The sequence below is a fragment of the Leptidea sinapis genome, chromosome 26 (assembly GCF_905404315.1).
Source record: "Leptidea sinapis chromosome 26, ilLepSina1.1, whole genome shotgun sequence".
In the NCBI taxonomy this organism is placed as follows: Eukaryota; Metazoa; Arthropoda; class Insecta; order Lepidoptera; family Pieridae; genus Leptidea; species Leptidea sinapis.
Window position 1 is genome coordinate 11151969 of NC_066290.1, and position 18981 is coordinate 11170949.

At 36.5% G+C, this 18981-nt stretch overlaps 1 protein-coding gene across 1 annotated transcript in view; it reads right to left on the reverse strand.

Moving 5' to 3' along the window:
• The window catches only part of LOC126972484 (ataxin-1), a 59128-nt gene that overhangs the window by 6678 nt on the left and 33469 nt on the right, over positions 1 to 18981 (reverse strand). The window contains exons 2-3 of the mRNA XM_050819284.1: positions 2473 to 2852; positions 1336 to 1569 (exon numbers count right to left, since the gene is read on the reverse strand). Of these exons, the coding sequence (XP_050675241.1) occupies positions 1336 to 1569; positions 2473 to 2844 (606 nt within the window). The 5' untranslated portion in view covers positions 2845 to 2852. The remainder of the gene's footprint in view (positions 1 to 1335; positions 1570 to 2472; positions 2853 to 18981) is intronic.

Genomic DNA, 18981 nt, shown 5'->3' on the forward strand with positions numbered 1-18981 from the left:
ATAACAAGTGCAGTGAAAAACTTAAAAAGGATATAGTGTCGTATTTCAGGTAAGTGCCCCTTTGAATTAACAAAATTGTGTTAATAACTTGACGTTTTTAATCATTTTGCTAAATAATTACATTTCAATTGTTAAAACAAAACGTTCTTGCCTCGTGTTCGCGTCCGACCTACTAATGAGCGTATACAATATACTGAACATTACTGTTACGAAATAAAGTGTTAATTTAAATTAAGGTTTTAATATCATCTGTCATAAGTTTATGTTTACGTATGTAGTACGTTACGTAGCGGCGTTGCCGCTCTGACATTTTGACGACGTTTTAGTAGGCGATTAGGAGTTTAGTTGTTGATACAGACAAGAGTAAATATATTTATTCTGTCGACAAAATATAGCGGCGGTTTCATTCATTGATTTTCAAGGCTGACTATTAACAGCGGGTGTCGTGACTTTAATTTACGCTTCACATATTATCGCGTAGCAGCTGTTCAAATTGTTTCGCAATAAATGTTAATTCTACTCAAATACCTTCGTTAAGCTCATTCATTTTTAGAACAAAATAGTTTTAATGTATTTATTATTTATATCAATCACGTTTATGTGGTAAAAAATACTATAACTTAAATGATTTTCGTAATGATACCACAGATTGAAAATGGCGCGACCACAGATTATCAAAACAAGAAAATTGTGTAACTAGTATCCCCCGTAACCGCACACACACTAGCATAACGGTACTTAACTTGCTAATATCACGGCGCGGAGTCCTTCTTTTTTTACTCGTCCGTGACAGTAGCTATGCAATCAATTTTACAGCAATATTACAATGTCAAACAACGTTTTCAATATTGAAGGTTGACATTACTATACTGTTAAAGTATAGACCCATATAATATATAGAATGAGCAAGTGAAGTATTAACGTTTTAAATTTGAACTTAAAAGGTAGCTCAGGGAGCAATTCAAAAAGTCTTCTGTGATTTAACCTTTCTCAATTGACTTAGACAGATGCTGCATCTAATATACGGATTATTTTCAGAAGCGTTATAAATATTAAATATGTGATTGAAACGAAAACTCTGAATCAAGGGCAGTACCTTAGGTCTTCCATCCACCTCATGTTTATAATGACGATGCAGTCTCTGACTTATGACATGGATGTTAAGATGACCACTTAACGGCCAGGGTAACTTCCTTCCATGTGCTGTGTTTCCGGGACGATACGATATCGCTCCTGTTATTCCTCTTGTGTTGCAAGAGAGTGTAGGCGGCGGTGATCACTTAACATAAGTTAACCCGTACGCTTGTTTGTCCTCTTCCATAAAAAGAAACTTACTTGGGAGCGGTTCCTGTCGTATGCCAGAGTCAAAGCCAGTCTTTCCCCTCGCTCGTCTATCCGCAGCAGGGTGCACTGCGTGAGAGTCACATCTCCGGTCCTCTCCGAGCTCATCACGAAGTCTTCTGTCCTCATCTCCTCTATCCGCCGGAGGGTGCCGTCTTCTAGACGGATCAGCGCTCCTCTGCAGAAGTACGGAGCCGGGGCTCCGCGCTCTGGTGACATGGGTGGCTCCTGAAGACAGACAATTTAAATTATTTATTGCATCCGAACTCACGAAGTCACGTTCTAGTTTGAGAGATATGGTTGCCAGAATAATTAAATCCTAATTGTTGCGACAATTGTATTGTTACTGTACAAGGATAATATATGAACCTGTGGCCTAGACAGAGACATTCAGAAACCACACTAGAAAAATAGTTCTTCCTTGTGCGGTGTTTCTGGGACGTACGACATGGGAACACCACGGTGTTCACGCGTACACCTTATTTAAAGGCGGGCAACAATGCAATGTGGGCGGCGGTGATCACTTAACATTCGTGTGATCGTTTGTCCTCCTCTTTCCGAGATTTTATATAAATACATTGGTGCCAGTAAGTATTGTATACGAAATCTTTTGATTAACATTAGTCGGTTGAGTGAATTGTTCGAAAATACATACTCGTAATTAGGAGTCTACGGGAGTATAAGGTCAATGAAATGATGCCGTATAGCGTCAGATAACCAGCTCTTTCTGTCCCTTTATCCCAAGAGAATATACGGGCAAAAACCTTATTTAATACGAGGTCGCTCCAAGTAGTCTGTGTTCGCAGACTGCCCTGGGCTGGTTGGAGTTACTGGCCAATACTGCACTCAAAATGGACCCATACTAGTGGTTTTATTGCGGATACATGAGCCTCCATACCTAGGCGGCTGCGATCTATTATTCAGACCTGCTCGTTGGCAATCCTGTTCCATATAATATACATGGGTATATTTTCTCAAAATTGATTCCTTTAGAATTCTTTTTGATGTCATTTCTAATAAACAAGACACTACTACCGCTTCGGAAACAAATGGCGCTCTAAGAGAGAAGAGCGGCGTATGTAACTCTCCTTTTTTTGCGTTCTTTTTAATGGAATATATGTATATACTTACTTCTCTGGGCGGCGGTTGCGGTGCCGGCGCAGACACCGGCGGCGAGTGAGGGGAATGTGGTGCCGGCGCGGGGGGCACGAAGCCCGAGGTGGGCCTGGGCCTAAGAGGGTACGCCGGCGGCTGGGGCGCCCGCGACCGGTACAGGTAGGACGCATACGACGGGTGCGGCAGGAAGGGGGAGTAGGGCGCGGGCACGGGGGCGAAGGGCGCCGCCGGCGGCAGGTCGCGGGGCCGGCGGGCCGCGTAGCGCGGGTAGGGCCGCGGCGGGGGCGCCAGGAACTCGGGCGTCATGGTGGCGGCCGGGTACAGGTGGCTGAGCTGCAGCGGCCCGAGCTGGACCAGTGCCTCGCCGGGCAGGCTGGCCGAGATCATTGGGTGAGCTGGAACGACAACAAACTATTAGATTTGATTGAACCACTAACCAATAGAAGTGTTTGATTCCTGCCGCCGAATTCCACCTTCGCACGACACGCCACAAATTAGGATATCATCCCCATCATCTGGATGGGCGGTCCTTCACAGTGCGAATTCCAAGGAGCTTTCTCCCACGTACTACAAAGCTGTGGAATGAGCTTCCTTGTGCGGTGTTTCCGGGACGATACGACATGTGTAACAAAAAAAAGCGCGTACACCTTCCTCAAAGGCCGGCAACACTCCTGTGAGTTCTCTGGTGTTGCAAAATAATGTGGGCAGCGGTGATCACTTAACACTAGCTGACCCGTCCTCCTTTTCCATAAAAAAAAAGTAGCCCCCCCCCCTCAAGATGGACCTGTGATCTGGTCAAGATCGCTGGGGTGCGTTACATGAGGGCAGCGCACGACCGATCTTCATACAGATCTTTGGAGAAGGCTTTTGTCCAGCAGTGAATGTCTTTCACCTTATATGACAAAAGTGACGAGACGAACAAAAAGTTCTGACCTGATAGTTAGCTATGCCCTATCCATTACAGACATAAGATGTTATATCTCTTTGGCCCAGTAGTTACAGCCACGGCGCCTTTCAAAAAATACTGGCAAACTACTGCTTGAAGGCAGAAAAAGTCGCCTAACCTAATCGCATCAACCAAACATCCAGAGAAGCCTCGCACTGGTAAAAAGTCTAGAATGTAAACCTATTATAGTATTTTATGCAACAGTTGTATAACAAGGTTCAAAAAACGTACTTGTGTGGGTTGCGGTTGGTTAGTTATACAACGTGACGCATACAATATTTTTTCTACAACTTGGTAATTCATTCATTCAATCTCTTTGACAACAAAAAACTAAATACGATGGGACTACAGCAACTGTCAACTCCAAATGTCACGAGGGGCTGCTGAAAACGAGTGTTGTGTTGGTGTCTTCTGCACTGACTAACAATGTACTGAGTCAGCTCCTTTTAGCAGGGTCGAGTCGCACAGTTATTTTTTATTTTATATGTTAATAATTTTTGTTACCTGTTAAACTGTAAATTGAAGGTGTGTTTTTTATTGCTAATAAAGTGTTTTCTATTCTATTCTAATTTTAAATGAAAATAAAAATTAAAACAGAAGCCACAAGTTCTCGAGTTGACTTACTGTGGGTAACTATTTTTTGCAATTCAAAACGGACGCTTTATAAGACAAGTCACGGTACTTCTATTCTAATGAATAAATAATAGGATAATATTATGTTATAAATTTAACATTTTAATGTAATCTTGCAGTTAATGGAAGCCAATGTATCTTCAGGGTTGAAATAACAATCATCATCAACGGTTTAACAGACCGTGCAATAATAGACAAATTCTCATGTTATTTGGACTTTGAACTTACATATTTTATGTTTAATCCTTACATAAAAATATGCATAAGAAATAAAAATAACTTCCAACCAACATTTAAAATTATTAAGGGATTGTTTTAGATATAGGCGATTTATTTAATATTCTTAAAGCTTTCGAATGTTACCTTATATTCTAAATAAACTTTTTAAAGGCTACCAAATAGTTAATTGCAATTTTAGTAATTGTTTTTTTGTGAAAACCAAGTCTGGGAAACTGATATAATCTTTTTTTCAATAAAGTTTGATTTAAAAATTTATTGTGATTAAATAATTAAAATACTGGATCAACCAATGTTCGAAAAAGAACCCACAAGAAACACAACGGCCACTCTAAAATCAATGAGTAATTTACAATTATTGTTATAATAGACTTACATATAACAAATTAGCTTGTAAGGTACTACAGGTGGTGTTTCTTATCCAATAGGTTATTTATAAAGGTTACATAGAGCAATAAAGAGCAGTATGTCGACAACATTACTGCATAGTTTGACCTGAACACAATGAAAGACTTGTTCACAATGAGATCTTGTTCTCACGTAGTAAAACGAAACATGTGCTGTGCCTTGCGTGACTCGGCTTCGATGATGAGTTACTACTGTACAACGCTAGTTGACTCTATAAATAGATTTATCCGTATTACTATAGAATGTTAGTAATTGAGTGCAAATTTATAGTGTAGATATATAAAGAAAATTGCGTGCATACAAAGTACACATGTCAGAAGTGACACCTGCATTGTGCATGAACCTCTACACTACATATGAAGTCCTGGTACGTGTTGCTAGGATGACACATGATGTCAACCGCTATGAAAGACATTACTATCACCAATAATATATATATGTTCTCCTGGTGTCTATGTAGTAGTAAGTCGTGCGCATGGCGTCAGAATATATTAAGGTATACTCGCGTCATACATAAGACAATCTCTTCTTCAACTATGATCGCCTGGTACCAAAACACTGTGTAATGCTTTCTATCACCTTATCTCATAATAATGTTGGTATAGTAGGTAAATGTCACTTCAACAATTGTAACGAGTTATTAACTCTTTACGTACTCTTTGGTTCTGTCAGCTGTCAAAAGTATATCTAACAAGTTTCCCCCCAACAATCAGGCCAGGAATATTAGTGTAGTGTGCGTGACAATCTACGTCTTACACTCGCGATTTGTATGACACTTTGTGATAGTGTGCGTGAATTGCTCAAAATAGAGTTTAGTTAATCTTTATATTTATCATAATTCATAATAATAACGGTGCGTGTATTAAAAAAAGCGTAATGACTCCACAATTAAGCGGGCTTGTATTTATATTTTATAACTTTACTACATTATGTATATGTATTACATTAATGATGTAGTATTTTCTCTGACTAAAGCGAAAGTTTTAAATAAAATACTTTTTAAAGGATTAAAACGCGTGTAAATTGTAACTGTATTTTTACATTGAGTTATTGTTTAAAAGTTACATTTTTATTCTAATTTTATTTAACCCGACGTTTAAGACAGCAAACGTCGCAAATATGTCGGTATCAGTGAGTCATACATCTTTGTGTTGACTGGTGACTAGACACTTGGCCCATGGGGCCCAGAGGCGCGGAGAACGTACAAAGTACTATCTTAGCGCCTCAATAGGTCTACTGGAAACCCAAGCGCTAGCAGCTATTTCGGTCAACGGATCAGCCAAGCTATCCAACATATATATAATATCCATTACATACAGATTTGTTTTGTTTGAATAAATTTGATAATAACCCGACGTTTTGTGTTTTTTTCACTTTTCCAGGAACACGTTTTTAGGGTGACTTTAATACTTTGTTCTCTCTGAATTTTTCAAAGAATATGTAAATAAACAAAGACGGCGTTTCAATTAACAAGTGGAGGGTAGATAATAAAGTGTCAGTGGGTATAATCTTCGGCATTCCATGTTCCGTGTGATAATTTTGAGAACAAAGAGTATATAACGCACCTGCGCAAACAATGCGCTCATGTGCACGCGTCTTTGTGTCAAGAGGACCGCGCTAACAAGTACACCAAATAAAACTTGTATATATATTATGTAAAGCTGAACACGACCTTAACACAAACATGTTCTAAAAGCTTCGAAATTAAAAAAAAAATAACGACTCTTTGCTGTTTTGTAGTTAAATCCTGATAGCGCTGTCTTATGAAAATCATAACATATTTTTGTATGGAAGAGGAGAATCACAGGAGCGTTGCCGGACTTTTAGAAAGGTGTCGTATGTAATGTCGTACCGTCCTGGCAACACCGCACAAGGAAGTTCATTCTACAACTTAGTTGTATGTGAAAGAAAGTTCCGTTAAAACCGCGCTGTATACGAAAGCCACACATCCTGATGGGTGATATCCTAATTCTATAAAACTCCTGTAGCGTGTCGTGCGAAGGTGGAATTCGGTGACAGGAATCAGGTCAACCAGTTCTTTGTTCCTTTATATCCACTTATTGAAGCTAGCAACCGCTCTAAGATCATATTTGATTAAATTTAAGATGTTTTAACTCAAACTTCTATAACAGCTTGTATTTAATATTATCATCGGACACTATGAAATTCTTTTACAATCTCTAGTCCGTGTTTTCTTGTCTATGTTTGTCAGTTGGATCGTAAAAATCAAAGAGGATGTAAATACTACGTAATACGCGGGACTGCCTAAGTAAAAATTAAAATTTAGTTTAGTATGAAACGTGCAGTGATTTGAGATAAGTTTGAAATAGTAATGTAATTAAAATACTATGGCGACGAAATATAATCTGGCTAAATTTGAAAGCGAAGAGTTGCTTACAACGTAGTGGATTTCGGCTGTCTCCGTTTTTTACGAGATTACAGCCGTCATCTGTCAATCTTTCAATGACTGCACGTTTTATACAATCGAGTGAAACGCTTTTTTCTTCCTTCAACTGTTCTTTCTAATACTTCGCCAACGAACTATTTATACCAAAACTTTTCATTTATTGCATTATTTGTTAAAAACAAAAGTTATAAAAACATCATCTCGGTAAAGTTATGTTCAAAATTTATCTTGAAGTACAAAACGGGAGAGTCACGATCATTATTTAAAACAATAATTTGGCAGCAACTTGGTTGTTTCAGGTAAAGCCAGTATTTTAGAAATCACAATAAGACGAGGAAATATTTCACAATAAACTTTCTAGTTTCACACTGACTTAGCCTTGCGCTAAAACGTCTGAGAAACCTCATTCAGAAAATAATAAAATAACTTACATTTGCGGGCAGTGGTTCGGTAACTTTTAGGAATTTATATTTTAGTAATAAAAACAAATCAAAATCACTTGAAATTCATTTAGGTCAAAGAAATGACACTAATGAATGTCGAAAGTATTTTTTACCAAATTGTGGTAAATCCTGCCACTTAGAAACAGGCAAAAAATCATAACCACTCTTACAGCTTCATCGTTTTATAAATTATTTTAATTACAATGTAAGTAAAGTGATGCAACAAACATACTCAAACCAAAGAGGATATAAATACTTTATACTACGTAAGAAGAGACGGGACTGCCTGAGTAAAAATTTTAATTTTGTTTAGTATGAAACGTGCAGTAATTAAACATAAGCTTGAAATAATAGTAATTAGAGTATTACTGGCCGAGAAATATAATCCGGCTAAGTTTGAAAGTTAACAGTTGCTTAAAACGTAGTAGATTTCGGCTTTATCCGTTTTTTACACTATTATATACATATATACAATGACTGCACGTTTCATACAATCGCGTGAATCGCTTTTTTCTTAGAGAGTTTCGCTAGGCTGACTCAAACATCACGACGAATAAGTAAAAATAAAATATATAAATTAAACACAAGCGTTATTAAGTTAGTTATTTTTGATTTAAAACGCATTTAAGGCTTCGAAAGTGTATTAAATAAGCCCATATGAATTTAGATATGAAAAGTAGAGTCTGTGTTTATTTATTTTGAACCATATTCAACAGTTATAGAGTATATATTCTGTTGTTTGTGAAAACTAGCGGTTTAGTGCAGACGATCTGAGTCACACACGTGATGGGACGTGAGTAAGTGTTTAATAATTTGCACACCTACGAATTACACCACAAATGTCCGCAATGATGGATTAAGTTTAAAAGATATTTTGTTTTGTATCATAATTACAATATTACGAATATGAACATTCTAGAATCCGGTTGAAATCTAATATATAAAATTCTCATGTCGCGGTGTTTGTAGTTAAACTCCTTCGAAACGGCTTGACCGATTCTCATGAAATTTTGAGTGCATATTGGGTAGGTCTGAGAATCGGACAACATCTATTTTTCATCCCCCTAAATGTTAAGGGTGGTCCACTCCAAATTTTATTTTATTATTTTTTTGACATTTTTTTTTAATTTGTTTGATTATGAGTCAGCATTAAAAAATACATATATCTTCAAATTTTCACCCATCTACGATCAATTGTTACTTTTGTATCGCGATTTTAATATCGGCATAAAACGTTTGCTGGGTCAGCGAGTATTTAATATTAATTAAACACGATTCATATAAATGATTGTTCGAATTAAAAAAAAAATATATATATATATATATATATATATATATATATATATATATATATATATATGAATATGGATGTTTGTTTCCGAATCATGTATGTTTAACTAAGTATATTGTATTAAATATATCGCTGTCTTGTAACCACAGAACTGGCTTTGCCTAGTTTGGGGCAAGATAATTTGTGTCAAAGTGTGTCAATATTATTATTATTAAATTGGATGCAGCACCTAACAAACCCATTTGTTTTTGTGTATGACAGCCATTGTAAAATACTAGATTGATTGGAAAGAGTGGCTGTTGAGTTACTTGTATGTTCTTCTCACGAACTCTACTTTTTCATAACATATGGTAGATTCAATAATTTAAAAGAAATATTTATAGTGACGATTCAAAAGCGCTTAGTTTAAGCCTTATTGAATAAAGTTTGTCTTTGACTTTGAGATGATTTGATCTTTATAACTATGTATTTATATCTAGGGTCTAGAACTGTGAGAAGAACTTGATTTTGTGTTTCTAAGTCAAAATAATATTGGTTCTGGATAAGAAATCACTTTAAATTATATCCTTGAACCTTCTCCGAAACATGCTGCATTTTATAGTATAAGTATTATTCCGATCGGTTCAGTAGAATTCCACCTTCGCAAGACACGCCACAAGTTAGGATATCATCCCCACCATCTGGATGTGTGGCGGTCCTCCACAGTGCGGTTTTTAAGGAGTTTTCTTTCTCGTTCTTCGAAGCTGTGGAATGAGCTTCCTTGTGCGGTGTTGCCGGGACGATACGACATGGGTACCTTCAAAAAAGCGCGTACCTCTGGTGTTGCAAGAGAATGTGGGCGGCGGTGATCATTTAACACCAGGTGACCCGTACGCTCGTTTGGCATCCTATTCCATAAAAAAAAAGTAGTTTTCTCAGTATAAACAAAGGAAGAAAACGGATCGGATCGAAACTATATTTATTAGTATTGATATCTATGGATAAGGTGATTTATTCACAACTAGCTGACCCGTTAAGCGTTGTGTTGCCATACAAATTATTTTAAAAGTTAGACCGTTTCTTAGACATTGTAACATTACTCTATTTTTCTAAAATAAACGTAGCCTCATTACATCAGATGCCAATAAAAGTCCCGTTAAAATCGGTCCAGCCATTTCAGAGATAAGCCGGAACAAACAGAAAGACATAAATTTTAAAATGTGTTATTTTGGTGTATACCTATATATATATATATATTCATATACATGTAGTAAAAAATTGTTATTGCAATATTACAAACAGACACTCCAATTTTATTTACATGAATAGGATATGGATTATTTTTACCCAGGTTTCAAGTAAATAGAAACTCTAGGACCTATCATTTCATATATAAATAAGGGTATGTAAAACTATGTGATACGATTGGCCGTGTTGTAAATTTGTAGACGAGATAATATAAATGTTAAATATAGAGTTCTATATTGGTAGAGTTCTGGCGTCAAACGTTGGATGTGTCTGTCTGTCTCGTTTGTAACGTGGGCAGACGCGTGGGTAGCGAAAAACTGCGCAATGAATGGCGGGTATTACGAAATTTTGATATACATTGACGTGCAATAAACAATAAGAATCACTATCGCCTGATAAAAGATCGTCAGAAATGTCCGGTGGCACATATATATATTTTTTTATAAAAATAAGAGACGAGATGAGCAATGCAGTGCCGCTTAAGATTATTGAAAACCGCAAAAAACCTGAGCGGCACTACAACTGCAGTTGTCATCTTGAGACTTGCAATGTCGTCTCATTTGCCCAGTAATTTCACTAGCTACGGCGCCCTTCAGACCGACACACAGTAATACTTAAACGTTACTGCTTCACGGCAGCAATAGGCACCGTTATGGTACCAATATAGATATAAAAATATAGGTATTTATAAGTCAAAAAAATATAGGTTTCGATTAAGTAATCACCATAAATACTAAAATATTCTCCGAAGCACGCTGCATCTTATGGTATAAGTATTATTCAAATCGGTTCAGTAGTTTTCGCAGTATAACAGAAGAAAAAAGTCCCTTTTTTTAGATTCTAAGTAGTTACAAAGATTAATCAATCGAGCACAGCTTCCATAAAAAGGTTTTCTCTTCAAAAACAATGCAGAAATTCATTGGACATAATAATGAAGTAAATATCAACAGTATGGCGCGTTCAATACGAACAGCCGACTCCCCGCGCCCGTAACCTACTTCCGACCGCCCGTGACCTTGCTGTCGCCATTCACCACATGTTCCCACCCCAACCAACCCCACTTCACCCCACTTTACCCCACCTGGCAACCCCACCCACTCCACAGCCATTCGCAGCACTCGTGTTCCGTTTGTCTCGTTCATAGACTACAATATAGTATATAGACGAGCTGACAGCACGATTATACGTTTATGTTTCTAGCTATATTAATAAAGTGGCTGATTGTTTACGACTTGTAAATCAAAATTGGTTACATTAACTGTGTATAGATTCGCTTACCTTGTCTAAATATACACCAAGATTGCTTTACGCTAGTGTGTTGTAAGTCAAAAAAAGTCTATTAATTTTTTTTTATGAAAATAAGTTACGAGACGAGCAGGACGTTCAGCTGATGATAATTGATACGCCCTTCCCATTAAAATTCAGTGCCCCTCAGGATTCTTGAAAATCCCAAAAATTCTGAGCGGCATTTCAATTGCGCTCGTCATCTTGAGACATAAGAAGTTAATTCTCATTTGCCCAGTAATTTCACTAGCTACGGCGCCTTTCAGACCGAAACACAGTAATACTTACACATTACTGCTTCACGGCAGAAATAGGCGCCGTTGTGGTACCCATAATCTAGCCGGCATCCTGTGCAAAAGGGCCTCCCACTAGTAAATAATAATATAATAAAATAAGTTACAAAGTAAATACTGTAAACTGTATATCGTTTTGATATTCGAAATTCGAACGATGAACATTGAACAGTTCTAAATTTGATTTTACTGTAAATAATTAATAAAAGACCTCATATTTAACAACAATAATTACAATACAATTACTCAATAGTTCTAGAATGTTTACTAGCTCTTTGTCTAAGTAAGTAATAACAAATAAAATATCATCAAAAATTGCAGTATTCTTTGTTAAACTCATAAACTCTCCTCATTACGACGAGACTAAATTTAAACCCCCTTATTCATAATAGTCTGCTAACTTAAAGCAATTCTCACTCTGTCTTCTTCTATTGACCTAAGTCAGAATGAGAAAAAACACTCCTAAGCGGCTGTTTAAAGTTAGCGGACCATTATGAATAAGGGGGTAAATGTTTATGTGTGCTAGTTTTACAGATGTGTTAGTGAGTTAGTGTAGTGTGTAGTATTTTGCTTTTGGTCAATCCCTATGACAAATATTGATAAACGACGTCGGCGTTAGAATTGTTAAAAAACTTTTTGTGTGGGAAAGGTTACTATAGCATAAACGATTTTCTTAACGACACCACGTACTGGGAATAAAGCGAACACCCTCAGGCTCTCTAATTATAAATGTTTATTGTACGATATCACATTGTAATGCATATTTTTGTATAAAAAAAGCCCGCTGAGTTTCTTGCGCCCATTCTTCTCAGGTCTGAGGCAGTCTCTTTTGAATGGGTGATAGTTTTTGACGTGCAATAAGTGATTTTGAATAAAAATATTTGAATTTGAATATATATATGTATAAAATATTTTATTTTCTAACACATATTTTCTTAAGTGATGATAATCTTAAGAATATAGTGTTTACTGCGTATATAAAATGTAATATTTTGTATTTTAATACATAATAGTATGTTCTTCGAAAATAAATACTACGAAAGTAGTATTGAAGAATCGGTATTTACTTGTGAAATGTTTCTTTCATCCATTATTTCAACGACTGTCTTACGAATTTTCGATCAGGCCACGCCACGTGTCCTGACGCGAGTTTAACATTTTATACCCATCCCAAGAAAAGTGATCAACGCCGAGTTTCGGTATTCCTCGACCTCGCGGAGTTTCGGCTTCGCAATCACAATGATTCAACCACTGGTCCAATGACCGTATGATCATTAAGTTGAAATAGCAGAACTACTATAATAATAACTATTGACGACCTGTATAGCCGAGTGGTTAGCGATCCTACCTACTAAGCTAGAGGTACCGGGTTCGAATCCCGGTAGGTGCAAGCATTTATATGATGAATATGGATGTTTGTTTCCGAGTCATGGATGTTTAAATGTATTTATGTATGTTTAAATGAATTTATGTATTTTTAAGTAAGTATATTGTATTAAATATATCATTGTCTTGTAACCCATAACACAGGGTATATATGCTTAACTTGGGGCAAGATAATTTGTGTATAAAGTGTGTCAATATTATTATTATTTTATTATTATAATTAGTTATAAGTAGTAAAGTCCTTGAATGGCGACCACGTACCGGAAGACGCAGTGTTGGTAGGCCCCTCACAAGATGGACCGACGATCTGGTCAAGATCGCCGGAATACGTTGGATAAGGGCAGCGCAGGACCCATCGTCGTGGAAATCTTTGGGGGAGGCCTTTGTCCAGCAGTGGACGTTTTCCGGCTGATGAAGAAGATAAATCTTTCATCTATAATTTCAACGGCTGTCTTACGAATTTTAGATCAGGCTACGTGTCCTGACGCGAGTTTAACATTTTATACCCATCCCAAGAAAAGTGCTCTACGCCGCTAAGGAACTTTTCACTTCAATAATATAACAGCCGACAGCCAGCTAGATAAATATAAAAATCTATTTAAAGAGTGCTCGTTAAATTATTCATATAAACATAAAGTTGGGCGGAAATACCCACGTTGTGTCAATAATGGACATTTATTTTTGGATTTTATTATAAACAATTGTTTTATTTTAGCGTTCACTTGATGGCAAGAGGTCTGACATCTGCGTTGATGAGATTCTAAACTGATTTCATGGTTATTACATTTGTGAACGGTGACGTTTGCTTTCTCGGAATTTTAATGTTACTAGCTAATCTCATCCATGCTCCACAGAGGCTCCCTATAAAATGAAAACCAAAAGTGTTTCTATTGATCCAATGACTACGAAAATTTCACCGAAATCGGTCTACCTGTTTTGGAGGAAGGCAATAGTTTCAACAACAAACACTAGACTTTTTGAAAATATTTTATGCACTACAAATCGGATTTACGAAATGCGAAAAAATTGAAAAACATTTCTTCAAGATCAATGTGAGCGATTGCACTCTGGTGTATTCGCTTACTGCTCAAGATCCTTGCTGTCACCTCCTGTCGATAGACTATGAGCAATTGGAGCTTTCTCTGAAGTTATTACAAATAAGGTTTTACATAACATATTACTTAAGAGTAATTTAAGCAAATTGCTATGAAATTACTGTTTGATAGAGTCGTGTTTCTGCAATCATTATTGCAAAGCTTATGATATGAAAGTATGACATTTAAGGCACTATGTAGACGACAGGACAAAATGTGACGTTTCGTAAAAGGTATTTGTTTAGCGAGATAAGGAAAGAAGACCCTTACTCTTAAAGTTTAAAGTGTTATTTTGTATGTCATTGTTGGAATTTTATTTAATTATCACTGTACAACATTATTTTTGATCTTAGTTTATATAATAAATAATATAAACATCTTACGTGTATTAATCCGATAATGTAAGGAAAGGTTAATGATTATAAAATATATTTTATTCTTAGTCAGTACAATTCTTGAATAATATTAAAATTTTGTGCAATAAAAAAATCATTATTTAATCCTATAAAATATTGGTTAGAGTTAGAGTGAGAGAGGAAGAGCCTGCATACCGCTGCCGTATGCGTGAGATAAAAGGAAGCTAGAGACTAGCGCTGTAACGCGTTACGTTACGAAGCGATTTATCCTCCCATAATAAGTTATCACTTCAATAAAAAATCTGCTAAATATAATTAGGTCATCACTCCAGAAGCCATCCGAATCCGTAAGAGAACTTAATCGAGTGTATTTTGGTCACAGTCTTCATAACTGTGTATAAAAGGGACAAAATACACTATAAAAGACGCAAAAATTTATTTATTATTAAAAAATTGAATCGTGGTTATACAGTTCTTAAATCCAGTTTCAGAGCACATTTCGCCAATAAATCGGCACACGAATATTAATTTAATTGTCAATGTTACAACATCTTAATATATATAAATTACGTGACACGTTGTTTGTCCGCGATGTACTCCTAAACTAATGAACGGATTTAAATGGGGATTACTTCATGGTGTGTAGTTTGGTCCAACTTGAGAGATAGGATAGTTTTTATTTCGATTTGGGACCCATAATTATTTTTATTTTCAATATTTGTTTTGCATGGACATATTTTCTATGAGAGAATTTAGTGACGCACGGTTTGACAGTTCCGCTGTGAAACAATTTCATTATAACAACAGGGAGCATTTTTTACGAAATAATTCTTGATGTTTTGAAATATTATTGAGACTACAGAACATCGTCTGTCGAGTCAGTGAGGTCTTTAAAATTTTATCTATTTTGCGTTATTATATACATACATTGTAAACTTATATATTTATAACTTTTTGTTCTTTAACTTCATACTAGAGCGCCCGAATTAACGCACGCACACATACGAACTGTATACACGGCCGCTAAGCAATCTTGGGAAGACATAACTATTGAGTGCTGCGTCGTACGTCGCCGGGACTGGTCGCTGTCAGAGTGAAATTTACTGCTTCATGGCAGAAATAGGCACCGTTGTGATACCCATAATCTAGCCGGCATTCTGTGCAAAGGAGCCTCCCATTGGTCGCTGGTTTTCACAGATACGGATCGAACTCTGATCGGACGTAGTGCGATACTCTTTTTTTTTATGGAATAGGAGCACAAACGAGCGTACGGGTCACCTGGTGTTAAGTGATCACATTCTCTTGCAACACCAGAGGAATCAAAAGAGCGTTGCCGGCCTTTAAGGAAGGTGTACGCGCTTTTTTTGAAGGTACCCATGTCGTATCGTCCCGGAAACACCGCAGAAAGAAGCTCATTCCACAGCTTAGTAGTACGAGGAAGAAAGCTCCTTGAAAACCGCACTGTGGAGGACCGCCACAACTCCAGATGGTGGGGATAATATCCTAAGTTGTGGCGTGTCGTGCGAAGGTGGAACTCTTGGTCTATAGTATTGTAATTGTATCGTACAATAATTATCTTACGAGCGGCCAAGTAATTGGCAGTAGTTCCAACATGTATTTGTCGTAATTATTAATGGAACGGCGCGACGGCTCTGTCTGACGTTGTGAGATCACACCTGTTCCGCATTACAGCTGTTGAATTCGTTGTAAATATCAACATCGAACTGCACTGGCAACCCTACGATAAAACTTTCCAACATCTGTTTATAGTATTATAGATATAGAAAGAAGTGTCTTTTTATTTTATTGACTCGCTCGTTCGCTAAATGTGTCAATAGGGAGTGGAGAAACTAATTAGAGTGTAGGCGTTTGTTGCCGACAATTTGAAGAATCATGAGTTTTATTGATCACTTGATAAGCTGGAGTAGAGACAAACAACTACACCTACGTGTACTGTCAACTATAGGTCTTATGTCTTTAAACAAATTATATAAAATAGACTTATGTCTTAAAACGAGCAATTCTTGTGTATTATAATATAATCTGAATCTCGGAAACGGCTCCAACGATTTTCATAAAATTGAGTTTACAGGGGATTTCTAGGGCGATAAATCGATCTAGCTAGAATTTAATTTCAAAAAATGTAGTTTTATCGGTGTTTTAATGAGAAACGGCTACAATCACATTAGAATACAAAGGTAAATTTCGCCACTATATACAACTATAATATAGATGGCTCAGATGGGTCATTGGGTGATCCGGAAAGCAGAAGACCCCGGTTCGAATCCAGGTGTCGTATTAGTTTTTTTTTGTTCAAGTTTTGTACATTCCTAAAAATCCGAGCAAGGCTCGGTCGTCCGGATATTAATATATAATACACAGAGTTTCAACTTTCAACGGAATTATTCGCAGCGCATCTCTTGAAATCAAAGCCAAATAAACTTTATTCAAATATGCTTTATCTAAGCGCTTTTGTGTCGTCCTTATAACCTTTCATTTAAATAACTGAATCCTACTAATATTATAAACGCGAAAGTTTGTGTATGTTTGTTAAATCTTCACGCAAAAACTACTGATTGGATTTTACTGATGGTTTACAATAATATACCGAACCTACACATCAGAATAGCACATAGGTTTATAATTTATAAAGATATAGCGTGACGCTATATATTAACGATTTTGAAAATTCTGTTACCAAGAGAAAGCCACATTTTTTGTGAGTGTCCATAGCCTACATTATATTTACCCGAAAAATGAAATGACTTTTTTGTAGTAGTTGGATTTAATAAGTCGGAGAAAAAACACTAAAAATAATATTTATGGCAACACAAAGTTTGCCGAGTCAGCTTGTTTAAAAAAAAGTTCTTAAAGTTTTAAAAAACAACAATTTTTATAAGCTCTTCGTTCTCAGTCATGTGTGTACGCGGACGAAGTCGCGGATATCAGTTATACAATACTTAATTTTAAAAGTTAACTCTTTTCGAGTGCTGAAATAACTAAATTAAGAGTTCGTTGACCTACCAACTATCAGCTAATTCACTGTTCCATCTAACTAATTGCTGTAATTTAGATTTTATACTGACTATGCGATATTTATGTCAACATCTCTACCTCAGCACCTTGTCGTACCAAGACTGTTGACTTACTCATAAATTTTTGTATTGATTTGATATAACTTGTTAATTTGACAAGGTTGTAATCAGAACTGATAGATCGGAGGTAACCTTATTTTGATACACGTGTAACTAAAGTAAAATAGAATTGTTTCTAGGTTTCTTAATCACCATCTTGCGTTGATCTTTAAAACTTAAACCAGCCGAGCCTTCACAGTGTGGTTTTCAAGGAACTTTCTTCCACGTACAACCAAGCTGTGGAATGTGCTTCCTTGTGCGGTGTATCCAAGACGACATGGGTACCTTCAAAAGTAGCACGTATGCTTCTCTAAAAGGCCGACTACGCTCCTGTGATTCCTTTAATCTTTCGGTGATCATTTAACACCAGATGATGTTAAAAATTTAGTTGAGATGAGTTAATGCATCCCCGCCATATAGCCATTACTTTGCATATTCAGATTACTACCTTTTTCGGTCTATTCAGGTTCTATTAACACAGGCACATAAAACCAGGCGTGCCAAAACTACTAGTCACCTTTTTTGATCAGAATTCCCACAAGTTGGCAAAGAGTCACCGAACAAAATAGCATATGTATGCTGAATAATGTAAATAATAAATTCTATCTGACATCGTGTACTGGTTTAGCGCTAATAACCTATTGTTAAATAGCAAAAAAACGAAATATATCAAATTTACCGTACCAAATGTCAAAAATGTTGATGCAAGTGTTTTGTTGAACAGAGAGGTGATAAAACCGGTGGAATCAGCTATATTTCTTGGCATTACTCTGGATTCCAAATTACAATGGAGCCCCCATATTGAAGGATTGGCGAACAGACTTAGTTCTGCAGAATACGCGGTTAAAAAGATTAGACAATTAACTGACATAGATACGGCGTGACTAGTTTACTTTAGTTATTTCCATAGTATTATGTCCTATGGTATATTGCTATGGGGCAACGCTGCCGATATTAATACAATATTTGTGCTGCAGAAAAGGGCTATTCGCGCTATTTATAACCTAGGTCCTAAATAATCATTGAGAGCAAAATTCAAAGAAATTAACATCTTGACTGTTGCTTCTCAACATATTCTTGATAATGTATTGTATGTTCAGGTACATAAGTGAATTTGCTAGAAACTGTCAACGATAATGTAAACATCAGAAACAGACATAGGCTTATAATGCCTACTACTCGGCTAAGTCGAGTTAGTAAGTCTTTTGTTCGGCGATGTATATGCTTTTACAACAAAATCCCAGACAATGTTTAAAATAAAATTATAACGTTATACAAAAGAATTGTTAAAAACCACAGACTGGGAATGAAGCGAACACCCTCACCTCACCGCTCTTTAATTATAAATGTTTATTGTACGATATTACATTGGCATCCATATTTTT